This window comes from Ranitomeya imitator, chromosome 3 (genome assembly GCF_032444005.1).
Source record: "Ranitomeya imitator isolate aRanImi1 chromosome 3, aRanImi1.pri, whole genome shotgun sequence".
NCBI lineage: Eukaryota > Metazoa > Chordata > Amphibia > Anura > Dendrobatidae > Ranitomeya > Ranitomeya imitator.
Genome location: NC_091284.1, coordinates 378,646,780 through 378,662,432, shown reverse-complemented (window position 1 = coordinate 378,662,432; position 15,653 = coordinate 378,646,780). Strand labels below are relative to the sequence as shown.

The 15,653-nt window shown below is 43.2% G+C and overlaps 1 protein-coding gene across 1 annotated transcript in view; it reads right to left on the bottom strand.

Annotated features, from left to right (window-relative positions):
- Window positions 1–337: 337 nt before the first annotated feature.
- LOC138669989 (uncharacterized) overlaps window positions 338–15,653 on the bottom strand; it is a 171,959-nt gene continuing 156,643 nt past the window's right edge. Inside the window, exons 8-10 of the mRNA XM_069756922.1 lie at window positions 11,324–11,415; window positions 3,945–4,046; window positions 338–758 (exon numbers count right to left, since the gene is read on the bottom strand). Of these exons, the coding sequence (XP_069613023.1) occupies window positions 486–758; window positions 3,945–4,046; window positions 11,324–11,415 (467 nt within the window). The 3' untranslated portion in view covers window positions 338–485. The remainder of the gene's footprint in view (window positions 759–3,944; window positions 4,047–11,323; window positions 11,416–15,653) is intronic.

The window sequence follows — 15,653 nt, the reverse complement described above, 5'->3', positions numbered from 1 at the left end:
ACCGAATCCAGCAACATCTAAATATTACAGTATGTATGAGGAAAGTTAGTCTAGGCTTATCTTTAGGCTTAGGACAAAACAAACGAAGCACAAATTCTTCGGAAAGTTCAGCCACGTTGCACATTAAACGGGTTGCTCACCTCCGGGGACATATTTTAGACTTAAATGCATATATTTGGGGCTAAAAAATCATGCGTTTTCTGAAAAAAAGTGCACTGTTTGGCTTATGTGGTCTTTTTATTACCCTGCAGATTCAACTTTGATGTGGTCTGTGTTCATAAATCAGATGAGAGGAGCTGAGAACTAGACACATAAGAAAGTTATAAACTCCCTGTCGGACAATCGTAGTTATATAATGCAAACAGTGCAGAATTTTTCATGAAACCCAATCGCAAAAATGATTTTTAGCCAAATTTGCACGCATTTAAGTCAGAAAAAAAAATATTCTCAAATATGTACCACCACTTAAATAAGAAAATTCAGATTCATGCATGTGAAGAGGAAATGAAGCGAGAGATAAAAATAACAATGAAGGCACAAGTGAATATCTTCCAGATCGATCCTTTCCGAAGGAGAGAAGCAGTGTTAAAGTGCACCTGTCCGTCTAGCTTCATACAGCATGCAGTGGTTGTAGCATTACAGCATTCCTGGAAACAGTCAGCATTAGTGATGGTAGCGCAGGATTTAGTGCTGGTGGAACAGGTATTGCTGCAGCCCGCCTCATAAGAGACAACACTGTTTTTCACAATTTTTTGCAACTGTATGGAAAAAAAAAGAAATTGTTTAATTATATTGCTTATATTATATTGTTTAATTATATTGCATGCATATAGGTTTATGCTGTAGCAGTATATCTAGGATAGTGTTACATCTCATCTTTGGGGAACCTGTGACCGGGTTTTTCCTACTCCAGAGAGAAGCATGACGTAGGGTAAAGAGACCCTGATTGCTGTGATGTGACACTTACTAGACTGCTTGCTGCAGTTTTGGTAAAGTCCCTGTTTTCTCTGATGTAGATCTACCAGTTTTCTGAATACTAAACTCTGCATAACCCCGCCCCCACGATTGACTGGCAGATTTCTGTGTACACTGTGTATAGGCAGAAATCTGCCAATCAGTGGTGGGGGTGGGGTTATACAGAGCTCATGAATATGGAGGACTACATGGCAGCAGGTTTGTTAGTCCTCTAATTTCCTGCTGAGAAAACAGTGATATTATTGAAATGATAAGAATCTGGGTCTATGTCTCTACACCTGGTGACAGATTCCTTTTAAGAAAGTGTTACCCAAGTTCTCAGTACAGTGTTTATTTAGTCCAATAGCTTATCATAATGCACAATTCCACTTGCTTTGGTGGTAGATGTGGACCCTTTTACATCTTGAGCTATACAGCTTGCACCAACGGTATATGTGTCCCTGGTCGGTGTGTTCTTTCACTCCAGCATCAGATACTGTAATCATCCTATTAGTTACTGATGTCCTCCCCACTATTTGGCTGAGCAAGACTTGGCTTCACGGTGCCACCCTGGGAATGTACAGTGGAGCTGGGTGTACTGTCCCATGCTTCATCTGTGCACTGCGCATGCCCAGGGATGTTTCAAGACTTTTGACACAGGCATTGATATCTTGTGAAAGGTTCAACTTTCAGTTATACTACATTATTACAACCTGTTAGATCATATTTCCCAGCCAACAAAATACCTTTTTGTGGTCTTAGGCTACTTTCACACTTCCGTCGGTACGGGGCCGTCGCAAACCGTCGGCCAGACGTACCGACGGGCGTTGTGCTAAATTTAGCACAACGTGGGCAGCGGATGCAGTTTTACAACGCATCCGCTGCCCATTGTGATGAGGGGGCGGAGTTTCAGCCGCGCATGCGCTGTCGAAAATGGCAGACACGTCACACAAAAAATGTTACATTGAACTTTTTTTGTGCCGACGGTCCGCCAATGCACGACGCATCCATCGCGCGACGCATGCGACGTGTGGCAATGCGTCGCTAATGCAAGTCTATGGAGAAATAACGCATCCTGCGGGCAACTTTGCAGGGTGTGTTTTTTCTCCAAAATGACGCATTGCGACGTAGCCCAAACGACGGAAGTGTGAAAGTAGCCTTATCTAACCCCTTTATTACTTATTTTTTGCCTTTAACAGTGCTGGTCCTGATGTCCCGAAGCCTACACATCTTCATTAGCTTCAGCACATGAGAGATTCTTCCCGCCTCGCTGTGTTGAAATGTGACCAGTGACGTGATGATGGAGGCTGACCGACCAGCCTATTTCAGTAAGTGAGTCAGTCCAATTCTCTGTTAAAGGGAATCTATCAGCAGGTTTTCAAAGTACAAAATATTTATATGTGCATGTAGCGCTTTCAAAGTCTACTACACCAATACCTTCCGATTTCTCAGTAATTTAGGAACAGACCAGTCATGTAAAGGCATTGCTGGACTTGTCTGTGAAAGAGCTACATACACATGTAAATAGTTTGGGGCGTGAGATCCTGCTGATATGATTCACTTTAAATCTGATTCCAAACCAGAAAAGAAGGCTGACATGGATACTGAGCTACTGAACGTAGCCAAACAGTCAACCCAAGCTTCACTGGTCTTGTGTGGACATAAGGAGGAGGAGGAAGCTTTACTGAAAACAAAGAGAACATGGAGGTTCCTAAACCCCAACTCTGGCAATTATACGGTTAAAAACGTGCAACTTTCATTATTATTCTATACTAGCTGAAGAGCCCGGCGTTGCCCAGGCATAGTAACCAACTGTGGTTAGTTATAACAAATTCTAATGATTATATTGCACATAAAGCACAGCTTTTCACCTTTAGGGTATGTGCACACGTCAGGTTTTTTTCCTGACAAAATCCTGAGAATTCTGTCAGAAATTCGCGTTTTTTTTTTTCGCGCGGATTTCTCGCGGAATTTGCGCGTTTTTTTTTGCGCTGATTTTTTGCGTTTTTTTTTCCTGAATGTCATTTTTGCTATGGAATCCGCAAAAAATCCGCAAAAAGAATGAGCATGTCCGTTCATTTTGCGGAATGCGTTTTTTTTTGCGGATAAAAACGCTAACATCTGCACAAAAAATGCGGAATGCATTCTAAAAGATAGGATGCATAATGTTAGCGTTTTTTTTTACCGGATTTATAGCGTTTTTATTGCGAAATTCCGCAAAAAAAAACGCTAAAAATCCGGACGTGTGCACATACCCTCATAGTCGCCTCCTCCGGCAACACCTCACACTCCTTTTCCATATACAATTGGAAACACTTGATCCTGAGAGAAATTGCACTAATTGCAATAAAGCGTATTGTATGCACAGTGACAGCCTACTTGTTCTTCTGCAGCACCACACTTTTCTCCTTTAGACCTTGTTCACACGTTATTTCGTCAGTATTTTTACCTCAGTATTTGTAAGCTAAAACTTGGAGTAAAACAATCAGAGGAAAAGTATATCAAAAACAAGTCACCACTTCTTTATTTTTCTCCCACTCGCGGTTTTAGCTTATATATACTGAGGTAAAATACTGACCAAATACTGAACGTATGAATGTGGCCTTATACACAGCCTCCACCTACAGTGCCTCACTCTTCTCTATACACAGCCTCATAGTGCAGCAGCAGTGGAGTGGGCGTGGCTTGATACATACACACACACTCAGCTATATATATATAGATTTTAAGTCCAATTAGGTCATATCTGAAGGCCAACTAAATAACTTACTGTGGCCATTGAAAACGGTTTTATCCTCTTTCTGGTCATAAAAATAGATCTCCATCTAATATATGAACAGATTAAGAAATTAATCTGCATAGACTGGTCATCTAGGTGGGACATTTAAAGCATTTTAAATTTATAATTGCCATTTTTTTCTATTGTGCCTGATGCGATATACAGTATGTGTTTAAAACAAAGATTGTAGAATATGTGATGCATAAATTACCTCACAATGATTTATTCCAACTTGACATTGCTTTGTTTGGGCTGTAGTCTGGGTTTTATAGCAGTCCGTCCCATCACACTTAAATGATCGACATTTCTTATCCTAAAGGACAATACAAGACTTCATATTATCACAAAAAGGACATAGACATTGCGCATACTGTCTATATGAAAATTGATATAGTATGTATGCAAAAGTTGGGGGCTGAGAAGAAAACACATGGTGGGTTCTCTAATTGATCTAGAAGCAGGGCCAGAGCTACTATTAGCCTGCTGAATTACAGTTTTGGAATAAGAGGCACACCAGATACTCCATACTCCTCTCCAGACAGACTCCAGCTTTATATGATAAAGGGTAATGAAAGAGTCGTACTATTAAAGCACCACTCCAGCGGTTTTGTTTTTTTCTCAGTGCTGGAATGGTGCTTCTAAGCCGAGGTCTCTGACCATAGTCTTATACTTACCTGCCGCTGTCTTCACCTTTTATTGGCACCTCTCCGGTAACACTGCGCCATCTTCTGACCGAAGTGGAAGTCAGAGGTAAAAGTCACAAGCGCGCAATGCACGTTTATGAGAGCCAGAATGAGGCCAGAACGAGGCTCTCATAAGCTTGTATTGAAAAGTGACCTCCGGCTAACTCCAGCAAACACTGGAGCGATCCAGCAGGTCACACATTGCTGAGATCAACATGAGAGACTGCGATAGAAGGTGAAGATGGAGGCGGGTAAGTAAAGGTGAAGTGCAGGGGCCTTACATTTGAAGAACCTCTCCAGCAATGCAAAAAAAAAAATGCTGGAGTGGTGCTTTAATTAAATTCATTCACATAGAGAGTGAAGTCTATGGTCCATTCACCTTTTTGGAGAGGAAAAATGTTTAATCAAGAAGTGAGGTATCAAACAAAGCAGAAAGCCCCACAAGTTACGTCACTTTCAAAACTGCACCCCTCAAGGAATTTACATGGGGTGAAGTGAACATTTTAAACCAGGTGATTTGCAGAATTCTATTACATTGGGCCATGAAAATGAAAATGACTTTTTTCCATGAAAATATTGTTTTAGTTCTAAATATTTCATTTTCACAAGGCTAACAAGAGAAAATGGGCCGCATTATTTTTGTGCAATTTCTCTTGAGTTTTCAAATATATGTGGTCAGAAGCTACCGTTTGGGCACACGGCAGGGCTTGGAAGGGAAAGAGCGCTATTTGAATTTTGGAGTGCAAATTTGCTGCAACAGGCTGCAGATGCCATGTCATATTTGCAAAGCCCCAGAGGTAACAAAACAGCAGAAACACTCCAAAAGTGACCCCTTTTTGGAAACCAAACCCTCAATAAATTCATCTAGGGGTGTGATGAGTATCTTAAACCCACAGGTGCTTCACAAAATTTTATAATATTGGGCTGTGAATTATGCTTTATTTCCACATAGATGTTGTTTTGCCCAAAATTTTCCATTTTCACAGGGGTAACAAGCAAAACTGGCCCACAACATTTGTTGTGCCATTTCTCCTCAGTTCCCTGATACCCCATATGTGGTCAGTAACTACTGTTTGTGCACACGGCAGGGCTCGCATGGGAAGGAGCAATGTTTGACTTTCAGAGTGCAATTTTTACTAGAATAGATTGTGTATGCCATGTCACATTGGGATAGCCCCTGAGATGACAAAATGTCAGAAACTTGCCACAAGTTACCCTGTTTTGAAAACTACACCTCTCAAGGAATTTTTTCAGGGGCGCAGTGAGCAATAAAAACCGACAGCTGATTCACAGAATTGTATAATATTGGGCTGTGAAAATGTAAAATTAAATTTGTTCACTGTTATGTTTTCATCCCAAGTTTTTAATTTTCAAAGGTATAATAGAAGAAAATGGACAACATACTGGTAATTTATTACACCATGTCTCCTGAGTTTACCTCATATGTGGTCAGAAACTACTTTTACACCACAGTGCAAAGCTCAGACGGGAAGGAACACCATACTTGGGTGCAGATTTGGCTGGAATGGTTTGTAGGTGTTACGTTGGCAGAGCCCATAAGGTGCTAGAAGAGCAGAACCCCCAAAAAGTGGCCCAATTTTACAAACTACACCCCTCGATAAATTTATCTAGGGATGCAGTGAGCATATTGACACCACAGGTGTTTCACAAAATGTTATACTGCTGTAAGTTGAGAAAAATAATTACAATTTTTAACCAATAAAATGTTGTTTTAGCCACAGATTTTCCATTTTCACATTAGGTAATAGATAATAATAGGTTAAAATGGTTCCATGATTTGTTACACAATTTCACCTGAGCATAGCAATACCCCAAATGAGACTGCAGAGTACTGTTTGGCCAAACTGCAGGACTCGGGATTTACCAAGAATTTCCAGAGCCCCTAAGTGACAAAACAGCAGAGATCCCCCTCAAATGATGTTTTTGGTTTTTTTTTCAAATTTTTTATTGTGTTCACTGTAACGGTTTATTTTTAGTTTTACATAAATATGCATATTTATTGCCTTAATATTTTTTCACAATTTTTTTGTCCTTACGTTCTGTGGGTTTTTTTTTAACTTAGTCCCTCTATAGGACTAATTTACTTATATTGTTAAAACGCCATTTATTCCATGGCACTTTACATGTGAGAAGGGGTATACATAGCAAAAACAAGTACAGTAATCTTAAACGATACAAGTCACGACTGATACAGGAGGAGAGAGGACCTTGCCCGCGAGGGCTCACAATATACAAGGGATGGGTGAGGATACAGTAAGCGAGGGTAGAGCTGGTCATGCAGTGGTTTGGTTGATCGGTGGTTACTGCAGGTTGTAGGCTTGTCGGAAGAGGTAGGTCTTCAGATTCTTTTTGAAGGTTTCCATGGTAGACGAGAGTCTGAAATGTTGGGGTAAAGAGTTCCAGAGTAGGGGTGATGAGCGGAAGATATCTTGTATGCGATTGTGGGAAGTGGAGAGGAAAGGGGAGTATAGAAGGAGATCTTGGGAGGATGGGAGGTAAGTGCAGGTAAGTGCAGGTAAGTATCGGGAGACTAGGTCATAGATGTATTGAGGACACAGGTTGTGGATGGCTTTGCATATCATGGTTAGAGTTTTGAACTGGAGTCTTTGTGTAATGGGGAGCCAGTGCAGGGATTGAGAGGAGAGGCTGGGGAATAGCAGGGGGACAGGTGGATTAGTCGGCAGCAGAGTTTAGAATAGATTGGAGGGGTGCAAGAGTGTTAGAGGGGAGGCCACAGGGCAAGAGGTTGCAGTAGTCATGGCTGGAGATGATGAGGGCATGGACTAGGGTTTTTGCAGATTCTTGGTTTAGGAATGTAAAGATCCAGGAAATATTTTTGAGTTGAAGTCAGCAGGAAGTGGAAAGGGCTTGGATATGTGGTTTGAAGGTGAGATCAGTGTCAAGGATTACCTCGAGGCAGCGAGCTTGTGGAACTGGGGAGAGAGAGCAGCCATTTACTTTAATGGATAGGTCTGTTGGGGGAGTCGAGTGAGATGGGAGAAAGATGATGAATTCTGTTTTGTCCATATTAAATTTTAGAAATCTAGCAGAGAGGAAGGATGAAATAGCAGGCAGACATTGTGGGATTCTGGTCAATAGGGAGGTGATGTCTGGTCCAGAGATGTAGATATGTGTGTGTCAGCAGCATAGAGGTGATATTAAAAGCCGTGAGATCCTATGACCTGTCCAAGGCTGAAGGTGTAGATGGAGAAAGCAGAGGCCCTAGGACTGAACCTTGCTGGACTCCGACAGATAGGGGGCGAGGCGAGGAGGTGGTGTGCGATTGGGAGACGCTGAATGTCCGGTCTGTTAGGTATGATGAGATCCAAGATAGGGCCAAGTCAGTGATGCCAAGAGATGAGAGGGTCTGTAATAATAGGGAATGGTCCACTGTTTCAAAGGCAGAGGACAGGTCTAGGAGGAGAAGGACAGAGTAGTGTTGCTTGGTTTTGGCGGCTAAAAGGTCATTTAGTTAGGGCAGTTTCAGTGGAGTGATGCGGCCGGAAGCCAGATTGTAAGCGGTCGAAGAGGAAGCAAGAAGAGAGGTGGGAGGACAGTTCAAGATGGATGTCTTGTTCCAGTAGTTTTGAGGCATAGGAGACAAGTGATATGGGGTGATAGTTAGATGCAAAGGATGGGTCAAGAGAGGCCTTTTAAGGAAAGGTGTGATTGAGGCATGTTTAAAGCTTGAGGGGAAAACACCAGTTGTTAATGACAGATTGAATAGATGGGTTAGGTTTGGGATGAAGACTGTGGTGAGGTTTGGGATGAAGTTGGATGGGATCGGGTCAATGCACAGGTGGTGAAATGTGATCTTGAGAGTAGAGTGGAGAGTCAATCTTCTGTAATGGTGAAGAAGTTGGTTTTGGAGGAGGAGGGCTGAGCAGTTAAGAGGAAGGGCTCTGGGGGTTGTCAACCAAAACTATCTCTGATGTTATCAATCTTCTGCTTGAAAATGAGGCAAAGTCTTCAGCTGAGATGAGTAGAGAGGCATGGGGTGCTGTTTAGGGTTGTGAAAAAGGGAGGACGTGAGAGATCAAAAGTAGGTTTGTTTTGCTGCAACGAGTGTGGCCTTGAAAGTAGTGTGGGACTTTTTGAATGCGGTGAAGTGCTCGTCGAAGTGGAATCTTTTCCATCTTCTCTCAGCAACCCTTGTAACCGGTCTCAGTTCTTTGGTCAGGCTGGTGTGCCAGGGCTGTCTGTTGACTTTGTGAGCTTTGGTATGTGTGAGAGGGGCAACCGATTTCAGAGCTACAACTATTGCAGTGTTATATAGAGCAGTAGCGGCATCCGCATTGTGTAGGGAACTTATGTCTGTAAGAGGGAGGAGGGATTCAGACAGTGAGTGGAGATTGAAGTGTTTAAGATTTCTGCGAGGGTGTGCAAGTTTGTGGAGAGGGGATTGTGGACAAGGAGTGGTGAGGGAAGAAAATTTAAATAGGTTGTGGTCAGAAAGAGGTAGAGGTGAGTTAGAGAGGTTAAATAGGGAGCAGAGGCGGGTGAAGATGAGGTTCAATGTGTGGGCATCTTTGTGAGTGGCTGCAGAAGACCATTGATTGAGGCCGAAGGAGGAAGTGAGAGATAGAAGTTTAGTGGCAGCTGAGAGGGAAGTGTCAATGGGATGTTGAATTTACCCATGATGATAGTGGGGATTTCAGCAGAAAGGAAATGAAGAAGCTAGGTGGTAGAGTGGATGAAGAAAGTGGGGGCTGGCCCTGGCGGGTGGCAAATGACAGCCATTTGGATGTTGGAGGGGGAATCGATGCTGCACACAGACTGCACCTCAAAGGAAGGGAGGGTAACAGAGGGTGGCAGTGGGATGTGGGTGAAGGAGCAGTTATCTGACAGGAGAAAACCAACTCCTCCACCATGCTTGCTGTTGGGGCGGAGGGTGTGGGAAAGGTGGAGTCCACCATACGAGAGTGCAGCAGGAGAGGCTGTGTCAGTGGGGGTGAGTCAGGTTTCGGTGATGACGAGGAAGCAAAGTTTGTGAGTAATGAAAAGATCATTGATGTAGGAAATTTTATTGCAGACAGAGCGAGTATTACATAGAGCTCCTGTTAGTGGGACTGGAGAAGCGAGGGTTGGGCAAATGGGTATAAGGTTAGAGAGGTTACAGAAAGTTGTGACAGAGCGCGGATGGGAGGTAGAAATGTCTGTGGGAATGTGGTGAGGAGTACCAGGATTTGGAGCAATATTGAGAAAGTCTTAGCAGGTGAAAGCAGGAGAAGGCATGAGGGGGCTGTCTGTGTTTGGAGACAGAGGATTATATGTTGAGGAACAGTTCTGAGGAGGAGGTGAGATGGATGGGGAGGATTGAAGAAGAGATGAACAGTTCCTTACTAGATGTAGGGATTAGGAGAGTTAGCAGAAAGTGAAGGATTATAGGGGTGAGAGTGAAAACAAGCACAAACATTGTTTACAGTGACTGTATCCAGTTACCTTCAGTTTCCATTCTGGTGCAATTCTGGATTAATTAATTTATCTGATCACCACACTAAGGGTACCGTCACACTATACGATTTACCTACGATCACGACCAGCGATATGACCTGGCCGTGATCGTAGGTAAATCGTAGTGTGGTCGCTGGGGAGCTGTCACACAGACAGCTCTCCAGCGACCAACGATGCCGAGGTCCCTGGGTAACCAGGGTAAACATCGGGTAACTAAGCGCAGGACCGCGCTTAGTTACCCGATGTTTACCCTGGTTACAAGCGTTAAACTAAAAAAAAACAAACAGCACATACTTACATTCTGGTGTCCGTCAGGTCCCTTGCAGTCTGCTTCCCGCACTCAGTGACTGTCGGCCGTAAAGTGAAAGTGAAAGCACAGCCGCTGTGCTCTGCTTTCACTTTACGGCCGGCAGTCACAGTGCGGGAAGCAGACGGCAAGGGACCTGACGGACACCAGAATGTAAGTATGTGCTGTTTGTTTTTTTTTAGTTTAACGCTTGTAACCAGGGTAAACATCGGGTAACTAAGCGCGGTCCTGCGCTTAGTTACCCGATGTTTACCCTGGTTACAAGTGAACGCATCGCTGGATCGCATCGATAGATCGCTAGATCGGTGTCACACACACCGATCTAGCGATGACAGCGGGAGATCCAGCGATGAAAGAAAGTTCTAAACGATCTGCTACGACGTACGATTCTCAGCAGGATCCCTGATCGCTGCTGCGTGTCAGACACAGCGATATCGTAACGATATCGCTGGAACGTCACGAATCGTACCGTCGTAGCGATCGAAATGTTATAGTGTGACGGTACCCTAATGCATTGCAATACACATGCCTGGAAATGCACTATGGCTGTCATTTTGACAATGACAAAAGCTTTTTAGACCCTGCTTATAGTAGAGCCTAATAGGCCACCGTGCTTTGCAGACCAAGACTCCGGCTGCCATAACAACCAGTCGCTTTGATGGGGTGCCAATGTGGTGAGAGAGGGAGCCTAATCCTTCTCATAACACTCTAAATGGCACAATTGCTATTGATTGCAGCATTTCGAGGGTTAAATAACCAAGATGGTGCTGCCACCAGCCTTGGCTGTTACAGGAGGAGCTCAGCTATCAGTTAAGCCGAGCTTCTGGCCGAGATTGTGCGGGCATATCTCCTGTGCCTGCATAATCTCCATAATGTACTGGTACGTCCATTGACGGGAAGTACCCACAAAATATAGCATATTGTCAGGTAGAAGTTAAAGGGTTGTTATTTTCTTCTTTCCTCCTTTCTTTTTTCTACAAGCACTTTGTAATTTTAACCATTTAAGTAGTTGCGACAACACCTTTAATAACAGGTACTAGAACTTTGATGGCAGGATGGTATTTATTTTGCGAAATCAAAAGGAAAGAGAATACTTTCTTAATGTTAATAACTCTTAATACTTACACTGTATACAATTGTTGTTGTAGTAGTGGTAGCTGTGGTCGTGGTAGAAGTGGCTGTAGTCATCACCTGTGTACTTGGAGCTGTACTGGTTTCTAGGGCGCAATAAGGTTAATAATGAGTAATGTGAAAAATGTAACTATTTACAATAAGTTCATCTCTATTTTAGTGTCCTGATCCCCCTGAAGGAGCCAGTGTTTTGCTGAAACATACCAGCCCTGAAATGTAAGGGGCAGTGTCTGCAGAACCTACATCGCAGTGAATGTAATAGTAAAATATAGTTCTCAGCATATGAAGAGAAGTCACTAGAAGGCATGTGAGGACCCATGGATGTTCAGGTCCATCGATTTTGGCTGAAGTTTGTAAAAAAAAATTTCAGTTCAAGTACCAGAAAGGTATCCGAATTTGATCCCGGACCCCATTCAAATGAATGGTGGCCCGAACATCTGGCGGTTCCCACACTGTCATCTATATGACAGTGCGGAAAACACCGGCTTTGATCAGAGGTAACCTTACTGACGGTACCGCCACAGTGCTGCGGTTCCCACACTGTCACATGGATGACAGCATTTGAGCCAGCAGCTGTGACCGGCAGTGAAAAGATTACTGCCGGTCACGCATTAGCTGATGACTACTACTCTCATCAGCGTACGTCTAGTCTTGCTGATAGCAGTGAGAGCAGGCAAGCACTGATGAGAGTATTCACAAGCTGGTGCCTATGCATAGTGAGAAATATGTCAGTAAGATAATTAATGCAGTGCATGCAGTACCTTACTGTACAAAAATAGTGGGGATCTTCCTTATTTTTACTAATCAGCTAAAGTAAAGCAAACAGCTGGAGGCTGGTGTTATTTTTCTGGGAATGGGCCAATTTCTATGAAGTTTCCCAGGCTATTAATATCAGCTCACAACTGTCTGCATAGCCTTTACTGGATATTAAAATGGGGGAAACCACAAAAAAATGTTGGGTTCCCCCTATAGATAACCAGCAAAGGCTAAACAGACTAGGTTAATATTAATAGGCTGGGAAGGGGCCCTCAGACTAATAACATCAGCCCTCAGCTGCCCCAGAAATGGCGCATCAATTAGATGCGCTAATTTTGGTGCTTAACCTCGGCTCTTTCCACTTGCCCTGGTGCGATGGCAAGAGGAGTAATGGTTTTGGTTTGATGTCAGCTGGCTTATGTCCGCTGACATCAAGCCCAGAGATTAGTAATGGAGAGGTATCTTTCAGCCACCCCCATTACTAACCCTGTAGTGAAAAGAAAAAAAAGACAAACAGAAAAAAGTCCTTTAATTGAACAAAATACTAATCAAATCCCCTCTTTTTCCCATTTATTAACATAAAAATCAAAATCAAAGTAATCCTCACCTGTAAGCCTATAATCCATCTAATATATAATTGCCAATCGGCTCTGTCACAGCTTCCGGCGATTGTGTCGCTATACGGCAATACACTGCTGCCGGAAGCTGTGACAAAAATGGCACAGCTATTCCATCGGGAGATCAGCGGCGCTAGCCAATGAGTGGTGCCGCACGACTTTGGCGGGGGATTCAAATCCCGCACAGCACCGCTCATTGGATCAGCCGGTGCTGCGTGGGATTTGAATCTCCCGCTGTGGTGTCAAAGGAGAGAGTGGTTCAGACGTGCATAGGTGCAGATGCTGCCACCAGACTGACAGGCCTCAGCAGGAAACGTGCACAAGCAGGCTGTTGTCCAGTTGCAAAAGGTCAGACCCAGAGTCCTGACTACGCCGTTCAAGACCCGATTTCCCGATGTGCGCCAGTCAAGACCCAGAGTCCCGACCATGCCAGTCAAGGGCCGAAACCCAGACCTGCACCAGTCAAGACCCAGAGCCCAGACGACGCCAGTCAAGAGCCAGAGCCCAGCCCTCTTTCACTCAGACCTGGAAGACACCTGACGTCGGTCAAGCTCTGAAGATCTCTAAGGAGACTCCTCCCAGAAGGGGATGCTTGCTGTGGTGAACAGGAGACATGAGTGAATTGGGCCATCACTTCGAGCACTGATGTACGATACAGAGGTTGGCATGGGCTGGGGCAGCGGACAGGGAAGGGGTCAATTGACGCATAGGATGCCCAATGTGCTTTTGGTAGACTATGTCAGGAGGGCTTGGGGCCTAGCAGAAGAAATCACTGTGGGAGGAGGCTGCACAGTAGCTCTCACAGGAACGGGTATTTTACCCTGGTTTGAGGGACATAAGCATAATCCTCAAGAAGCTTCTCTAACGTTTCAAGTGAGCTCATTATATGCCCTATAGTGTACAATTTACTTTTCATTATTCAGTTTCACCTTGTTAACTGTTTTCATAATTACTGCAATTTCCTGCCATATCTGAGGAAATAAATAGCTAATTGATTGCTCCTCGTGTCCCTCTGTGTGTTGCATCCGATCACCTGCTTTACAACTGTGCTCTGCGTGATCCAAAAGTTACTTTTGCAAAGTAAGTTTATGGAGTATCAGAACAAGGCTCCATAGGCTTTCATTATAACAGTGACTTCCGGCTCATGCATAGAGCATAGAGTGAGTTGGCAGGTCTCATTTGTGGTGACATCACTGAGAAGCGCAGGAGAATGGCGCTGGATCCCAGAGAGAGCAGTGGTAGGTGAGTATACTAATATACATACACATACATACATACATACATACACTCACCCTACATTACTACATTCATTTAAAGAATAATAATGTTAGTGGGAGCGCTTCTTTAAACTCTGAGAACACTGATCTCTGCAGTTTATCCCCTTAGATGCTGTGGCCAAATTTGTCCTTCCCCTGTATGCAGGAGGAAGAGAAGGTGATTCATGTTCCCTTTTCCTAGACTTCCTTGAAATTTTGTGCATGCTCAGAAAAATCTTTTATCCAGTCTTCTCTCTTTGTTACATCTTGTGCAGGTGCCCGGCTTGCACACTCAGCGCATGCGCAAAATTTCAATGGAAACAATGCTGCTTCCTGCAAAGCCAGTATTGTCAATCAATGAAGACAGGAGCAGAGATACAGGAAATCACAGAGTTGGGTTGGTGCACTGAAACTCTTAACCACACCAAATTTGCACCAAGCATATTAGGATAAAGAAGGTCACTTGCGGCGTTGGTCTCTGCTCGTTTTTTCTCTCCTTACAACGCGCACTGATGTGCTGTTTTTGTGCCGGTTCATCACTTCTCATCAAAGCTGGAGAGAGAGCACATTTTCACTGCACTGAGATGAACACTGCACAGTGGCAAGATCCTACTAAGCATCCATTGGAATTGACATCTGATGTCACTAATGAGGCTTTGTTTCGGGGTGTGGGTAGGGGATGCGGGAGTGACAGTAGTCTCTGCCCCCTAATGACGACTCTTTTGAGCATGCACTGGGATTCTAAAATTAAGTGTCATCACACAGGAAGCCTAAAAAAATATTATGCATTTGGATAGAGTAGTGATGGAACAATAGGGACTTTTTAATTAAAGTATATTAGAAATATTAGATTGTAACATTAAATAGAGGTTTAGGATTAAAATAAACTGTAAGGGCATCTGATGATATAAATACTAGTTTCTATTCTAAGCTTTTGATGGTTAGATGCAATTAATCTTGTCCACGTTGACCAAAGATGCCAAGGATGATGTGAGAAGTTTCACTATTAAAGCATTCTATATACTCCTAAAATAAATATATTTCTTGCAGCTACAGTATGGACAAAATTCTAAACCATTTCAGTAAATCTGGAACATTTGGGGCAAGTTCTGGGTTTTAGTTATCAATATATTCAGTAGGTCTGGTTCTGTAGGCATCACTAAAGAATTGATATACAAATAATTACACTGAACAATGTGTATTTATTAGTATATGATCTGTTTATATCTGAATCACTTACCAATGTAGGATTGCGAGGGAGCTGTTAAATATGCTTGATATTTTAACAGACAAACATTTTATAGGCATACACAACCTAAGGTATGGACTACTTGACAGTCTCTAAAGGTCCATTTACACTGTGCAGCGTTAAACAACCACTGACAAACATGTTTGCTGGTCGGCGGTCATTTAATAGCCTGTGTTCACAGGTTGATCCCACTTCAGATGCACACTGAACGATCTGATATACAGTAGTGTGAAAAAGTGCTTGCCCTCCTCCTGAATTCCTATTGTTTTGCATGTTTGTCCCACTTAAAATGTTTCAGATCACCAAATTTAAATATTAGATAACAAAAGTAAACACAAAATGCAGTTTATAAGTGAAGGTCTTTATTATTAAGGGAAAAAGAAATCTAAACCTATAAGGCCCTGTGTGAAAAACTGATTCCCCCCCCCCCCCTTCCCTTAAAAAAT